The 17,913-nt window shown below is 36.8% G+C and overlaps 1 protein-coding gene across 1 annotated transcript; it reads right to left on the bottom strand.

Annotated features, from left to right (window-relative positions):
• Window positions 1–412: 412 nt before the first annotated feature.
• LOC148100162 (uncharacterized) lies at window positions 413–11,680 on the bottom strand. Its single transcript, XM_087848817.1, has 11 exons — window positions 11,516–11,680; window positions 9,863–9,998; window positions 4,727–4,862; window positions 4,544–4,634; window positions 4,012–4,432; window positions 3,611–3,779; window positions 3,300–3,517; window positions 2,849–2,920; window positions 2,326–2,492; window positions 1,970–2,221; window positions 413–1,726 (listed from the first exon to the last, which is right to left on the bottom strand). The coding sequence occupies exons 1-11, from the start codon at window positions 11,678–11,680 to the stop codon at window positions 413–415; spliced, it is 3,141 nt and encodes a 1,046-aa protein (XP_087704943.1).
• Between the last annotated feature and the right edge of the window lie 6,233 nt (window positions 11,681–17,913).

The following is a 17,913-nucleotide window of genomic DNA, read 5'->3' as shown; positions in this document are numbered from 1 at the left end:
AAAATGTGAGTTGTTTGGAATTACAATGAAATCCATGAATAATGATTGACAAGCAAACAAAGACACAAAATTTTCAAATTGAACAGAAAAGTCTTTATTATTGCATTTGGCATCATTTGTTGTCAAGAACTTATGTATATCAGTATTTGTCCTTTTTTTTTTAAAAAAAAAATTACATTTTAAAAGTAAAAAATAAAAACAATTCGCAAACATAAAAAGACCTCACATGACCAAAATGAGTAAAATCTAAAAAAAAAAAAAAAAGGAAACAGTCAGAGTGTCTGTGTAAAATACGTAAATAACAAAAAACCTCACATGATCACAAAGTTTTCAAAAATGTAGTAAAACAAACATCAAAGTAAAATCAAAAACAACCGAAAAACTCTTTTCCTCTGAGTAGTTGTATGGCTTTTTATCTTTTGTTGGTATCTTTAGGTGGGTCTTTGTTCTTGTTACTTCTGAGCATCTTTGGACTTAACAACTGTCTGGCAGTCAGGCTCTTTGGTCTTTTTCTTTCTTGCTTGTTGCCCTTTTGCTTTATTTCTTTGCTTTCATCACACTTTGTCAAAGACCTTTTCTGCGTAAGAGATTTTTTCCTCATTTTTGGGTGTGCCAATGGAGACTCATAGCTAGTCCCAGGGCTATCTTCTTTTACTCTAACTGTGTCTTTGTTTTCATTTGTTCCTTCTGATCTCAAATTGCATTTTCCCTCGGTTGTCGTCTTTGTCTGTGGTCCATGTTTATCTCTGCCTATGTCCTCTGTGCTCATTCCTTTTATTTTTTCTGTAGTTTTTCTCACTAGTCCACTGGAAACTTCTTGGTCTATGTCTGTTGTGTTCAACAAGGGACCATTTTCATCTTCAGCTTTGTCTTCTTCATTATCTGTAGTCACTGTTTGCATACTGTTTTCATTTTCACTCAAACTTTCTGGCCTCAAGGCTTCATTGTCTTCATCTATTGTCTCTGTCTGTGTTTGGTTCACACCCTCAGTTGTTTCCTTTGGTCTAACAACATTTTGCATTTTTCTTTGGATTGCAATTCTTTCTGACATAATTTTAGGAGATTCCCAACATTTATTCTTGTTTTTAAGAAATTGAGTACGACTATAGAAATGTCCTGTGTCCTTTGTGGCTTTTCCTTTTCCTTTAGCATTATCTTTACCTTTGGTGGTTCCCAATGTACCTGCTGCTGTAAGGTCAATGGGTTCACAGTTATCATCATAATCTTCACCTTCACTACTCTCTGTAGTCACCATCTCTGACATATCTTCATCACCTGTTGTGTCTTCTTGTACCCTCACTTTTGCTCTTGCCCTGCCACTCTGTTTATGTGGGTGTTTTCCAGATGTGTTTCCTGCTGCCGGGTCAATGATTTTCCTGACTTCATTGTTACTTTCATCTTTGCTGCTGTCTGTGTCAATGGTGTTTGCGTGCTGTTTGGTCTTCTTTTTCACAATTTCTTCTCTTGTGGCATTTTGACTAGACTTTCTTTTCTTCGGTCCAGCATATCTTCTCTGCAACACATCTTTATTGTCTTCTGAGGTTGTAGATTCCTCAGACTTTCTGGTTCTATTGTTCACAGCAAGTGCCTTTGCAGCATTGTTGCGGCACTTGAAGGCTTCGTCCAAGTTTAAATCTGCCTCATAAAACCTTGCTGCAGTTGCATCAGAATGGCACATCATCCGGTGGACTTGTACCTTGCTTTGGGTTCCCAAGAATCTCCCACTCTACAAATGTAAACATTAAATAATGTTATTAATTGCACTAACATTTGACATTTTCAAGATTTGCAGAGCTAAGGACAGAACCACAAAAAGAAGTACAACAGAAGACAATATAAAGAAAAAGAAATGTCCTTCCAACATTAAAACACTGGGAGTAGAACCAGGAAGGGTGACTGTTTTATATCATCCCTCTAAGAGGATAGGAAGGTAAAAACACTGAATCACCATAAAGTGGAAACTACTCACAAAAGTGCTGATGCTGCTCCTAATCATAGAGAAGGTTGGTTTTCCTGGGATACCAAACTTCCTCCATGCATCTTGAAATGATGTCAGCATCTTAGAATAAGGCCCTCCATTGGTGTTGGCAAAAATCAATTGTGATGATCCACCAAGGTATCTGTGGCGGTGGTACACAAAGCGGTGAAACCATATGTATTCGTCTTTCGTTAGGGGAACAAGTGCATGGCCAAATGTTTCTTTGGTCTTGTGCTCTTTTACCTGTAAAAGAATCAGCAACTAAATTACATTGCACACAGTCATTGATGTCGCTGGTAAGAAAACATCTTTAATCAGGGAGAGAAATCATTTCTTAATGACTTTACTCTGATTATCCGCCGGCCATCACCATCCGCTTCAGCAGTGCCAACTTCGTCAACTGTCATATTTGATATGACGGCTCTTCTGTGTCCAGTTGTGCAGATGACAAATCCAGCCAGAAGACCATAGAACCAGTCTAGGTTCACAGTTGTGGGATTTTTCTCAAGCTCGACTATTGAGTAACATAGAGGTTGCACGGTAAGACACAAGGGATAGTTGAGCATATCCCTTATATTGCTATATACTCCCCCTAATATAATCCTATATAAACATCACAAATGCTACTGTTTGTATATGTATTATATATTTGAACAAAAATCAAAAGTCCAACAACTGATTATAAATGAGCAGTCTGTTATAATTGAAAGCAAAAAGTTCTGTCATATAGTTCTGTAAATCTGAGATTCTGAACTATATATACATACAGATTACAGCTGGTAAGTAAATATTATAAAAGAATTCTCATTAACAGAGATATTATTGGGGTTATTAGAGTTGTCCTTATGGAGAAATGAACTAAACACTTACCAAGTGCTTCAGGGATGTGTGTGGTGGCCTTCTTGAGAAAATCAGTGATGTGGACAGGATCTACAAGCATTTCTAAAAGACACAGAATGTTTTTATGTTCCTGTAGCTCCAGTCATGCTCATTCATGCTGCACGCAATGATGTAAATATAAAACAGGTTGTATTTCAGACCTAATACAGATGTTTATGATATATTGAATTGAAATTGCTAATCCAAGCAACCAATGATTTATAAAGAAACATCTTGAAAAACAATAGGGGTGCACAAACATTTGCATACCACTGTACATATACAATGCACAAAAGACATACTTATATACAATTTATACTTAGATCATAACATTTTGAGTCCTTGTTCCTCACCACATCACAGTCATGATATCATGACATTTAAAAATTAGTTATTTATTGCACATGCTAGGTAACAACTAAGTAGTAAAGTTGGATCTTACGTGATTTTTTGATCCGGATGGCTTGCCTGTGGGTTTGTAACTCCCTTCTGCTCTTCTTCATTTCCGACTGAAGTGCAAATAAAGTCCCCTTTAAAGCCTTACGGGAGGCTCTGACCTCTGGCAGTTGTGCATCAATCAGAAATTGCAAGAACGCCCTCACATTTCCAATCCAGATCCTTTTAGTTGTTACAGCATATTTATTCAGATAAGTTGTCCATCTAAAAAAGGCACAAACAAACACAAATCAGTAATCACTTTAGTATTATTGAGATTACTGGACTAAAATATCACAGAAATTTGTAAAAATGTACTCAGTCAGTCTTTCTCTGTTGTCCATAAATGCAAACGTCATTGCAGGGACTTGATTGTGAGACATGAAATATGCCCAGGTACGGACATGATAGACCCGTTGTTTGGCATTTTCAACGTCCCTTTTACTTGTTCCACAAATGTGCTGAAACCAAGCATTCAGGACTTTCTCTGTTTAAAATAAAGTGTAGTAACAACATCGCAATTAGAAGTGTCATGACAAACTGATGAGGTACAGAAAACATTCTTCTAATTCAAGTGGTTGACAATGATATCTGGAAGATATTGCTAATTAGTAGTATCTGTTTAATTAGCGGGATGTGAGTTCCTAAATAGAACAACCAGTTATCCAAATTCACATTACACTACAGAAGAAAAAACATTTTTGCTAAACAATTCATACCAAATTTAGGAAGCCGGGCTGTTGGGTCAGGTTTTATTCTTTCAAATTTCTGGCGCTTTGGGGGGCTGAGAGGTTTGAAGCCAAGTTTATCCTTAGTGGATTTCAGTCTTTTCAGTTTCCTTTTCAGGAGTTGAAGTAACAAATCCTGTTGTTTGCACTTTTTGCAATTCTGATGTTGGACTTGAGCATCATCTAATTGATTGACAGGGGAATGGACTGAGCTGTCTTCTCTAATCTCTGCAGATTCTTCACTGCTATCACTGTTATCACTTCGCTCCTCTTGATCACTGCTTTCAGTCAGCTGCTCTATGTCCAGTGAGGTCACCATTGGAGGCTGTGGATTTGAACGTCTGAGAGCTTTGAGGGCTTTCAGATTAGCCAATCGTTTCGCTGTCCTCATTACTTTCTTCTGATCTGATTTCTGAAAGGGTATAAACAATAGAACAGCAATGTTTGAGAAAGTTAGTGAAACATGTCACATAAGAATGCATTCTAATTTAACAACAAAATGTAAGCTATACAAAACACTAACCTCAATCTCACAGTGGACATTTTGCAAGTGCTTGTCCAGTCTTATACGGCTTTTAGCTTTACATACTGGACAGTCCAGCCTGCCCCTGTAACTGCATATCACATCCATTTTGACAAATGTAACTACAACTACCACTTTAAATTGTTGCAATGTTTTGTCATATACTGTATGACAGTGACTTACACTGTAAAGCAGTAATTTAGCAGTAAATGTAATTCTTCTTTGTTTACAACATGGTGGTATTTTTTTAAATGCTGCCCAACTGCAACATATGGAACAGAGCATATTGGGCATTCTGTCATCTGACGTGGCATTTTTCCTGTAGAGAAGAATACACATCAGAACAGGTGAATTATTTATAATTACTTGCCCGCAAGTCTTCAAATTGAGGTGTACACTTCTCAGTACTTGACCAAATATTAAAGGAATTAAAAGAATAAAAAGTCTGCCACTTTTAATAGGGGATTAAAATAACTTTCAAGTTTTTAGTATTTTTTCTTAAGTTATGGACCAGTTATTTGGAGAACCCTCCTGGAATAACCAGGGACTGCGATACTAGTAAATGAATTGGTATTTTGAATTGGTAAAATTAACCCAATCTTTGATCTTATTTTTGAAAATATTATAACCTGTGAATTGTCTCATTACAACTTTCTCATCCTCAAAATAAAAGAACCCTTAGATCCCTTAGACCCTTTGGCCTCAAATTGTCCCAGAAGAGCCTTTTCAGGGGTTGGTCTAATTCAGAATGGTAGGTTAATTTGCTACATTTTCTCTGAATTAATGATTGTAATTAAGACACTAAAAGGTGAACATTTATTGATTTTTCAATTCCATCAAGGCGCTTGACATCATTATTTTAAAATACATGTACACATGAATCCTCTGCAGATGCAGGCAATGCTGAACCATTTAAAATGGCTTCATTTGACTTAGAGCTTTCATAACACTTCCGTGTATTTATATTGAACTTAAATAAGGTGATTCTGATTTTTTAAAGCAGTATTTTTGCTGACAGTTGTCATTTTTTTTAAAAAAAAGCTGTCTCTTTCAAAAAATAAATAAGTATAAGTTTTGATAAAGAAATATATGTGTAAATATGTAGTTACACCAATGTGTGTATGAATGTTTACGCACCGTTGAGCTTAACTCCCCTTCAGTCTGTCTACAAAATAATGCTTGACTCGTAAAACAATTTGGAGACAGTATGTTCAAAACAAATTCATTATCGGTCTAATCTTAAATTCTTAAAGGTTAAGATGTATACCTCTAAATTCATAATATAATTACAAAATAACTAAAATAATTACTTTGAATGGGGAAATATGTTGTTTAAACTTTTAGTGATATGTATTTATTTGTTGGAATAGTTGTTACTTTGGATACAAGACTTGGAGGAATTGGGGAATAATATTTAAGGATTGGAAGAATTAGAGATTTGAATGGATGAATAATTGATTTAAATTTCACTTATTTTGAAACTAATTTCTAAAAATGGATTCAGTTTGGCTAATCATTACTGAGCCCTTCAGCAAAGAAGAGCTGTTGAAAAAAGATGTTAGTGTGGTTGAATGGCTATTAAAATAAATTCAATAAGTGCTCACAGAGAATTACATAGGTCTTAACGTGTGGTGCTACAAGGTATAAAGGTATGAACAAGTATTGCATTTTGTTACTCACTTCTTCCTTGACTGTAGACTTTAATTATGAAAGACCACCCCCCCCCCCCCCCCCACACACACACACACAGACACACACACACACACACAAAAGAATAACCTCAAGCGGGAAACTAAACATTAGTGATTTATATACAATACTTGGAATTATAGTATTTAAATTCGACACAAGAGATTAGGGATTTGGATGTTCCAGTTGGAAGGAATTAGTTAATTTTATCTAAACTTACCTTTATGTAATTCCACCGTCTTCAACTTAATGAACACTAACAGCTTTGCGTATAATCTATGGGGATCTTAGCATTCAGATCTTTCAACCAATCGTGCTCTCTGCTTTGGTCATGTGATTTCTTACCAATAATGTATATCTGATGAATGAACATAATTTCCACACCTTCCTCTAGGAATTTTGATAGTGTGAAGTATCACTCATTTGGATTTATAACTCAGAATGTCTTTTCAGCACACATTAGTATATATAGATATCCATAACATTGGGGCGACCGTGGCTCAGGGGGTTGGGAAGCGTATCTGTAACCGGAAGGTTCGATCCCCGGGCTCTCTGTCCTGGTCGTTGTGTCCTTGGACAAGACACTTCACCTACCGCCTACTGGTGTTGGCCAGAGGGGCCGATGGTGCGATATGGCAGCCTCGCTTCTGTCAGTCTGCCCCAGGGCAGCTGTGGCTGCAACTGTAGCTGCCTCCACCAGTGTGTGAATGTGAGAGTGAATGAATAGTGGTATTGTAAAGCGCTTTGGGTGCCTTGAAAAATGCTATATAAATCCAATCCATTATTATTATAACATAAACATGAGAAAAATGTTCATTTGGAATTAGACCTTTTAATACATCAAATAAATCAGTGAATAACTGTAATTAGTCGTTTAGTGTGGGTAAGACTACACATGCTTTATGTAAAGCATTATTTTTGCTTTATTTATTCTTAGCCACAACATTGGCCATAATTTTCCTAAATCACTCTCGACATAGTCAGGTCATTCTTGGTCCTAGATTGTTGATTACCTGACAGGTCAACCACAATAAATGCATCTTCAACACAAGGTGTCTGACAAGGTGATCAGCAAAACAGCGGCATCACAAGAGACGGTCCTCTCCCCTTTCTCTTCACCCTCTACATCACAAACTTCAGCCACTGCAAGACCTGCCATCATCAGGCGTTTTCTGATGACTCTGCGGTGGTTGGATGCATCACTGAGGGTGATGAGTGCCAGGCTGTGGTGGACCCCTTTGTCATGTAGTCTGAGCAAAATCCTCTGCAGTTTAAAGTGAAAAAGACCAAATAATTGATTTTGTACTTTAGGAAGACCAGGAAACCGGTGACCCCTGTTTTAATCAAAGGGGTCAATGCAGACATAGTGGAGCACTGTAAATATAAGTACACACTAAAAATAAACTGGACTCGGTAAAAACCACCACTGCACTTGAGAGGGCCCAAGTAATTTTCTGAGGTGGTTGACGATTTTCTATGAGTTTGTTGTGGCCAGTGCCATTCTCTTTGCTGTTGCATGCTGGGGCAGCAGGTTGCAGTTTGCAGATGCCAACTGGCTCAATAAAGTGGTCCACAAAGCCGATAATGTTGTGGGACAGTCTGAAACAAGGACAATGCTCTTAGTTTTGACAGCCCTATTAAAGATTTATATCAGTCTGTACATGCTCCAGAGAGCTTTTCTTCCAATTCTTTAACTGTCACTCGCTTTTGCAACTTTGTATTTTTGTGTTACTCGCAGCAACAACTCCACCTTATTGTTAGTCCATTTTAAAAATGTGGTGCTTTTCCTCAACATTTTGCCGCGACGTTTCAAAAAGCCAGAAAGTAAATAAGCAGCAGACAGAAATGAGGCAGGTCGAATCTTCTTACATTTCATGCACATGCAGTACTGGAATGTAAGCATTTTCAGCCGTTACAATGTGGATGCGCAGCTCTTTGAAAACCACTGAAAACGATAGTGTGGACGGGGAGCGTTTTCAGATGAAAATGCAGTTTTTAAATCTATCTGGGCTAGTGGGGACATAGCCTAAAACTGTCCTCAAACTGAAGAGACAAATCTCTTCAAATCCAGAGACAAGGAGGAGCTGAGAGGACTGATAAGGAATGGGAAGGACAGCTACAGGCAGAGATGGAGAACCAGCTTCAACAAAACAACGTTTGCAAAGTCTGGAGAGGCCTCAGAACCATCTTGGGCCACAAAGATCAGAATTCTCTGATCAGGGGGAATGTAAATGAACTCTATCATTTCTTTAACAGATTTGATTACTCTATGAGGCAGTTTTCAACATCGGCTGCAGACTCACACACCACCACAGCTGCTGTTCCACCTCTGACACCTCAGACACTTCATACCTCCTTTACTCACCCTGCTCACTACTACCTACCCCCAACAACAGCATCCAGCACACATTAACACAAGGCTCCAGCCTGTCTCTCTCAACCACCCAGGTTAGGAGGGAAATGAGGAGGATTAAAACCAAGTTGGCATCAGGTCCTGTGCAGACCAACTGTGTTTGATGATGGAGAACATCTCTAGCCTGACCCTGAGGCTGGGGAGAGTCCCACAGTTCAGAAAAATCTTCTGTGTTGTACCAGTGCCAAAGACCTCACGCCCCAAGAACCTCAACAGCTACAGGCCGGTGGCTCTGACATCCCACCTAATGAAGACCCTGGAGCCTCTGGTCCTGGCTCAGTTTCAGCACCTGGTAAGCTCATCACTGGACCCACTTCAGTGGATGATACTGTCATTCTCCTCCTCACCCACCAGTTTGTATATTTGTGCATTTTATATATTTTTTCCCTGTTAATACTGTTCATATGTATATAGTGCTGCAGAACTGTCATCCCTGTTGGACAACATCTGCCACCCCATACAGGAGAGTACTGAGCAGCTCCTTCGGTGGCTGCGACACCCACGGTGTGGGATGGAGAGATTTAACAGGTCTTTCCTCCCCACTGCTGTCAGACTCCACAACAAAGACTTCAACTGATAAAACACACACATCCACACATGTGCAATAGCAATAACATTAAGTGCATTACTCTTTTATGGCATTGTTGTATTATACTCAGTTGTATATAGCATTTGTATTCAGTGTTATTCTAGTGTATATAGTATTTTATTTACCTCTATTGTGTACAGTTTCTTATTCTTATCCTATTCAAGTGTTTTTCTAATTATTGCTTTGTAAATTTGCACTGTCCACTTTCTGTTGTAACAAAACACATTTTCCCATGTCTGGGACTACTAAAGGTGATCTTATCTTATCTTATTCTAACCCAACCCAAGTGTAATAATGAAGACACAGGACATTAACACTGTTAAAGAAAACATTTATTAGGCTTCATTTAAATGTGTGTGTGTCTGTGTGTGTGTGTGTGTGTGTGTGTGTGTGTGTGTGTGTAATTATATGCATTTCTTGAAATGGAGCAGGAGCAAGACCACCACAAAGAATAAAGTGATTGCAGCAGCAGTGATGAGAAGCATACAACAGGTCCACGAATCAATTAATCTCCAACATGTGCACCTAAAAGTAAGTTTATGATAAGAAAGTGCACATAGATTACTCAAATAAATTTTATATATTATGGAAAAAATTGGTGGATTAAGAAGAGACAAACTGCACTTGCCTGCAGGGTTCTCTTGTAGGATACTCATCTTGTGGGCTCTGAAGTTGACCAAAGGTTGAGTGATTGTGAGCAACACTTTGCAGCCGTATTTCCACTGCATGAAGGGCAAATGACATTTTAGTTCAGACCACTGGATCTGAGAAATCAAACAGGTGTAGATTTAACACACTGGCACATACCTGCCATTCTCAAAGTCGGATTAAGAAGGAACAAAAGACCCTACGTTTACAAAGATAACCTGCATACAGAGGAAATATACATTAGTATCTTGGAAGGATTAGTAATTGTTATTCAAGATCTATAAATTAAAGTGGAAAAATTGGAAGAATTATTGGTTTGTATTCTAAAATTGGAAGCTTTAGGAACTTTGATTTAAAAAACAAAACAAAACAAAAAAAAAAAACAGAAGAATTAGTCATTTGAATAGGACCAAAATCACACTTCTCAGGACTTCTGCTCACATCAATGTTGATTAGCAAATCAAATAATCATTTTCTAAACTGTAACTTGAAATCAAGGTTGAATTTTTTTTTTTGGAATTTTATATGTAATTAATCTCACAAACCTAATTAATGGTATTTACATATCATCCTTTAGGTATGTTGTTAGTGTACTGCAATTTTAATCTGGAATTACACTTTGTCAAAGAAATCAATGAACTATATTTATAAAGTGTTGTTTTAATATATAGTTAGAAATTGGATTTTTAATCTAAAATCCTACAAGTAATGCGCAGGGCTATCAGTACAAAAAGAACATCAGCACAATGTTGGAAGCATTAGTGATTTATATTCTTTAACTGGAAGGACAAGCCATTAAAATCATAAAATATGAGAGTATTAGTGATTTTGATTGAACTTACCTTGAAGCAAATCTTTTCCAGTCTGCTGTATTCTTACCACACTCTGACATCACTGCCCCTCCCACCCAAACTCATGACTACAAAGACCTTTCAGCCAATCACATTATTAATTTTGCCTATATTACAAGGTACTAGTACTTGGAATTCAAGATGATTCATTTGGAGTCTTTTCTGTAATTATAATAAATAACAGTCAATTAATGTGTTTTGTGAATCTTATTAAATGGTCTGTATTTATACAGGGCTTTACTTAGTCCCTGAGGTGCACTGACAGAGGCGAAGCTGCCGGACACTGGTGCCACCAGGCCTTCTGACCACCACCAGTAGTCTTGCCCCAGGACACAACGACCGAGACAGTCTGAGCCGGCAACCTTCCGATTACAAGATGAGCTGCCAACTCTTGAGCCATGATGGCTCCACTATAACTTTAATCTGGAATTACACCTTTTCAAAGAAATGAATAAACTTGAATAAACTACCATGACTGTGGACTTTTCCCATCCTCCATCAGTGTGAGAAAGAAAACACAGGATTTTGCCATTGAACAACAAGAACTTTATTGAACTTTATCTGAACATTGTTGTATATGAACATATGTGTGCAGGTGCATGCATGCTTGTGTGTGTGTAGCTATGTTTGTGTGTCTTTATTGGCAGTCATTTTCCTTTCCCATCAGCAACACCGTTTGCCTGCAAAGACAAATGAAGAGAGGAGATTCTTAGTATTTGTTGCAGTAACTCATTTCATCTGATATTTCACTTGTTGTTGGCTGTGTTACTCTGTTAACTTACATTCACTGGCACACCATCATTGCTGGACTGAGGCTCTTTAACGGCTTCAGAAATCTCCAACTTCCTAGTTTCATCCTGTGACTCCAGGTCATCTTTTTCCACCAGTGGTGGTTTATTGCTTTTCACAGGGTCCTCAGGAATTGGAGTCCTCCCTCTTCTATCCATTTTCTTCTTCTTGTAAGGAGCCCACTTGATTCAGGACTTGCAATACTGTGTTGAAAGAGAAATTATTTTTAAAACTACGTAAAATATAAACAAAAACATCAAATGCAGTTCAGATGTTTGGTGCACATAGCGTGGCATGTTTCCAAAGACACACTGCATACAGAGGACATCAGCACAATGTTGGAAGCATTAGTGATGTATATTACATAACTGGAATGTCCAGGGACAGGGATGAAAATTATGGAAGTTTAGCTATTTGTATTGTATCATTGGAAGGACTAAGGATTAGGATCATAACAAAAGGAAAGAATTAGTGGTTAGGATTGCACTTACCTTGAAACAAATCTTTGCCAGTCTGCTGTACTCTCACCACACGCTGACGTTATTGCTCCTCCCCCCAAAGTTCATGACAAGGCAGATCCTTCAGCCAATCACACGGTCTAATTTACCAACATAGTTGATGGTGCCAGTACTTGGAATGGAAGATGAGTCATTTGGAATCTTTTCTGCAATTAAAAATAAACTAAATATTATTAAATTAATATATTAACAGCTTTTAGGAATTGTTTTAGTGCAATGTTTAACTCTTTTGAAATCACAGCTTGTTAAAATGATCTTTGATTCTCAAAATTCTTTCTGGTAGATACGCCAATAAAATAGCTTCAAACAGACGTGTTTATGAACTCATTGGCAGCAGTACACTAACTAGTAAAAATTAACAACCGTGTGAACGTAACAGCTTAATATAATTTGTAGATAACAATTTATAGTTAAATTAATTTCTTATCTGGCTATTGGACATACAAAGTTATGTTGCAATGTAGGAAAAAACATATAAGAACAACAGAATAGTTGGTGCTGATGTCAGAGATAAACCAGGGTGAAAGGCATCGCCATCTGATCAGTGTGATGTGGCGATTAGGAGAAAGTAGGTGGAATGAACTACACTAAGTGTGACAGGAAAACAATGACAATTAAAATAGAAATAGAAAAGACAATACTACAAAGGAAATAGTGTTATAAATACAACACTTTGTATCTCTGATATGCAGACAGAATCCCAGCCAGTCACAGCACATGGCAGCCCCTCCATGAGCCTGGTAGTGCTGGAGATTTCTTCCTGTTAAAAGGAAGGTTTTCCTTGCCGCTGTCGCCATAGCTTTTGATCTTTTGTGTGAGTGTCTGTGTGTGTGTGTGTGTGTATGTGTGTGTGTGTGGTGGTCATGTTTGTATGTCTTGCCTAGCATTTATTTTTCTTTCCCATAATTAGAACGCCTTGGCTGCAAAGACAAATTTATGGTGGTGATTCTAAGTGTCTTTTGCAATCTTTTTTTTTTTTTTATTAATGATTTGTTGTGTTCTTGTGCTCCATGAATTTACAGTAGATGGAACATCATTGCTCTGAAACTGAGACCCCTGAAGAGCTGCATCAACCTCCCTGGTTCCAGCTTGATCCACTAACTCTGATTGGAGAACCTTCAAATAAATCCATCTTCTCCATCTTCTCCTAAAAGGTAACAACATGGACTCCTAATTCAAGCCTGTTTCCACTGCCACTCCTCCAAAATTTGCTGTTATACAACAACCGTTCAGCAAATAAGAACACTGAATTCTGCTGTCTTTTATAGGATACTGGATCTTGGAAAATAGGAATACCCATTAGGAATTTAATGTGTAACTAATACAACTAACTTAATAACAAGATTTGCACAGCTACCATTAGGAATCATTTTATTTGAAATTATACCTTGTAAAATAAATCAATAAGCTTTGACTCTGTACTATTAAATAAAATGTTGCACAAATGCCCTTTTTTTTCTTTTTAACTAATCTCACATAACTTTATTATTCCCCAAAAGGGCCATTTTTGTCTGCTCATTCACACAACCTATAAAAATTAATAATCATAAATATGAATCCAAATGACCCCTGTCAGCATTTAGTAGTCTAACAGCTAAAGATTAGTACAAATATATTACATTGCATTTTTTACTTCGTCTTGGGAACAACAATGAGCATCACATTTGGATTCACCTGTAGTTTTCTTTTCTTGTCTGCAGTTTGAACCACCATAAATCTTGATGTTAGACAACCTTTGACATCCCGCATTAACCCAGTGTGAGAATGAAGTCACACAATTTTGATATTTGTAAAGAAATAAACTTTATTGAACTTCCTTTTAATCTGCTTTTATTTTCTTAGATGTATTTGTTGGAATGGAGCAGGAGCAACACCACCACACAGAATAAAATGGTTGCAGCAGAAAACGTTTATGAGGATAAGATGTTAGTGGATGTATTCTTTTATTGTGGTAAGTATCTCTGTGTAACAAAGACAAACTGCTCTTGCCTGCAAAGTTCTCCTATAGGATTCTCATCTTGTAGGCTCAGACCAATGCGGGCTTCATTGTCAGCATTTTACAGTTGTATTTCCACTGCATGAAGCACAAATGAAAATCTTAGGAATATCATTTGGGACCACTGAATCTCAGGAATCAAACATATGTAGAACTAACACTTGTTGTTCTTCCTTCTTCTGCATGTGATGAAGCAAAGTTTCCAAAGATAAGACACATACAGAGGAAATAATCATTACTATCTTGGAAGAATTATTGATTTTTATTCTATAAGTGGAAGATCTAAAGATTAGGGTTGAAAAATGGGAAGAATGTTTGATTTGCATGTCTATATTGGAAGCCCTAGTGATTGGGATAAAAACAAAAAACAGAAGAATTAGTAATTAGGGTAGAAAGAATGCTGTCTGGACTCACCACTTAAAAAATCGTTCTTGTCTAGACTTTAGCTGACATCACTATCTACTGGCGAATCAGATTATCTATTTCTGCTGTTATAAGACACTGTAACTTAGAATTGAGGATTATTTCTAAGGAATTGTATGTGTCATTAAAGTAACTGTGTAATCAAATCTTCTAATTTGCATATCATCCTTTAGGAATCACATTAGTGTGAAATGTGACTCTTTTGGAAATCCACATTGTCAAAGACATAACATAATTTATTTTGAATAAAGTTCCGTGTTCTGTGTGATTAAAATGTGACATGCTGTCTAAAAGGCCTAAACTAATTAGTAAGTCTGCAATTACACTATATATACATGTGAGTACATTATAATTCTGGCCCATCACATTTTGACTCAGGTGCATTTTTCCCCCCCATCACATAGTGTTTAAATATCATAACTGTTCATACTGCCCAAAATTTGTCTATTTTCATCATCTATCACTCCAGTGTAAGAATGAAGACTACTTATTTTCACATTGTTAAAGAAATACACTTTATTGAACTTCCTTTTAATGTGCATTTATTTAATTAACTTCTTAAGCCCCAACACCCCTTGATACGTGGGCAAAAGGCAGGAGATCGGTTAGGCTTGGAGCTTAAGAGGTTAAAAGTAGTTGTTGTAGTGAAGCAGGAGCAAGATCACCACATAGAAAAAAAAAGTTGCTACAGCAATTGCAAGTAGTATCCACCAGGCCAATGGATCCATTGATCGCCCACATGTACACCTAAAACGTTTATGATTATAAGATGTTAGTGGATGTATTCTTTTATTGTGGTAAGTATATCTGTATAACAAAGACAAACTACTCTTGCCTGTAAGGTTCTCCTCTAGGATCCTCATCTTGTAGGCTCAGACCAATGCGTGCTTCATTGTCAGCACTTTGCAACCGTATTTTCACTGTGTGAAGTGCAAATGAAAATTTTTGGAATATCATTTTTGACGCAGAATTTTAGAAATCAGATATATAGAACTAACACTTGCACATACCTGACATTGTTCTTCCTTCTTCTGCCTCTGATGAAGACCAGTTTCCAAAGATAAACTGAACTGCACACAGAGCAAATAATCCTTTCTATCTTGGAAGAATTAGTGATTTTTATTCTACAAGTGGAAGATCTAAATATTAGAATGGAAAATTTGGAAGAATTATGGATTTGTATTCTAAAAATTTGAAGAACTAGAGATTAATATCATAAAAATGAAAGCATTAGTGATTTTGATTGAACTTACCTTGAAGCAAATCTTTTCCAGTCTGCTGTATTCTTACCACACTCTGACATCACTGCCCCTCCCACCCAAACTCATGACTACAAAGACCTTTCAGCCAATCACATTATTAATTTTGCCTATATTACAAGGTACTAGTACTTGGAATTGAAGATAATTTGCTTGGAGTCTTTTCTGTAATTATAATAAATAACATTCAGTGAATCTGTTTTGTGAATCTTATTAGTGTACTGTAACTTTAATCTGGAATTACACCTTTTCAAAGAAATGAATAAACTTGTTTTTTTTTAAGTGTTGTTTTAATCTACAGTTAAAATGGAGTTTTAATCTAAAGTGCTTCAAATAGTCAGTAGGTATATAACAGTATTTTATAAGAAGGATTACATTACAATGCTGCTCCTCATGTTGTGATTCAGATGCAAATCTTTGCATTATATTCTTTTTGAATACCATGAGTGTTGAGTCTCACCACAGTCTGACGTTATTGCTCCTCCCCCCAAAGTTCATGACGAATCAGATCCTTCAGCCAATCACACGATCTAATTTACCAACATAGTTGATGGTACCAGTACTTGGAATGGAAGATGACTCGTTTGGAATCTTTTCTGTAATTAAATTAAATTAAATTAAATTAAATTAATATCTTAACAGTTTTTAGGAATTTGGTTAGTGCAACAATTAACTCTTTTGAAATCACACCTAGTTAAAATGATCTTTGAATCTTGAAATTCTTGCTGGTAGATACTCCAATAAAATAGCTTCAAACTGACGTGTTTATGAACTCATTGGCAGCAGTACACAAGTACATCTAATAAAGAAAATAAGAATTTTAGGAATGTAACACAGTTTAATATAATTTGTAGATTACAACCTATAGTCTGACTAATTTCTTATCTGACTATTGGACATATAACAAAGTTATTTTACAATGCAGGAAAGCATGACAGGAAAAGAATGGATGCTGTGATGTCAGATATAAATCAAAGGGATAGACATCTCTATCTGATCAGTGTGATGTGGAGATTAGGACAAGGTATGTGGAATGAACCACATTAACAGTGATCGAAAAAAAGGAAATGTGAAATCAATAAATTGATCCCACACGTTTCCTGTTATCATTATCCAGTGGATCTAAGTGTCTTTTTGACTTGCTCATTTGCTTTTGAGTGAATGTTGTCTCTGTGGATACTTGGGTTTCCTCCAACAGTACAGAAGAGTTTCATGTTAGGCTTATTGGTGATTCCGAACCAGCCATGGATAGAAAATGGTTTGAATGAAAAAAATAAATAAAATAAAGTGCTGTCCAAATGTATGGTTAAAATCTGATGTGGTCGTGGCTTGCAGTACCACTGCAGGTGAGATGGACGCACCTCTATGATCTGCATCTACGATCTAGCCTCACCACCTTAAAAGCTGTACCGGGTCCTGTATCAAGGGATGTTGCGGAGATGTGGAATAAACCATGCTGAAAAGCTTGAAAATGTCACTGGGCCTGCAGTGGTTTGTTACAGTGGTGCCAAAACCCAGGATAGTGGGCACTGCAGACCCACAAGTGGGCTGGCAAGGGGCCGAGCACTGCCACTCCCCCAAAGTTTGCTGTTATACTCAAAACAATCTTTAGCCAATCAGAGAACTGAATTCTGATGTGTTTTATAGGGTACTGGACCTTGGAAAGTAGAAATACCCATTAGAAATTTTATGTGTAACTAATACAACTTAACTTAATTAACAGGATTTGCGCAGCTACCATTAGAAATATTTTTATTTGAAATTATACCTCGTAAAAGAAATCAATAAACTTTGATTCTGTAGTATTGATTAAAGTGCTGTACGAATGTTCACATAAACAATGGCTTTTTATCCGAGTTGCTATTATTAGTTGTTGTAGTATTTTATATTAATGTTCAGAATCAGATACATTGTTAATCCCAAAAAATTGCAAATTGCTCTGCTTATTCACACAACCTATTGTCAGAATTTAAAATTAATAATCAAGAATGTTAACCAATTGACCCCTGTGAGCATTAAGATTAGTTCTAATATACAAACTGCTTCCAATTTTACAGTAGGTCTAATGTCCATCACTGGTCATCAGGTCTCTAAATTCCCATTGTTCTTCTTCAGGATGTTATCCATATTGCAGAGCCATGAGCTTCTCCAAGATCTTATCCATATTGCGTTTAAAAAAACACAGTCTGAGTACT

The sequence above is a fragment of the Neolamprologus brichardi genome, chromosome 12 (assembly GCF_056152115.1).
Source record: "Neolamprologus brichardi isolate AB-2024 chromosome 12, ASM5615211v1, whole genome shotgun sequence".
Classification (NCBI taxonomy): domain Eukaryota; kingdom Metazoa; phylum Chordata; class Actinopteri; order Cichliformes; family Cichlidae; genus Neolamprologus; species Neolamprologus brichardi.
This window is presented reverse-complemented; position numbering and strand designations above follow the sequence as displayed.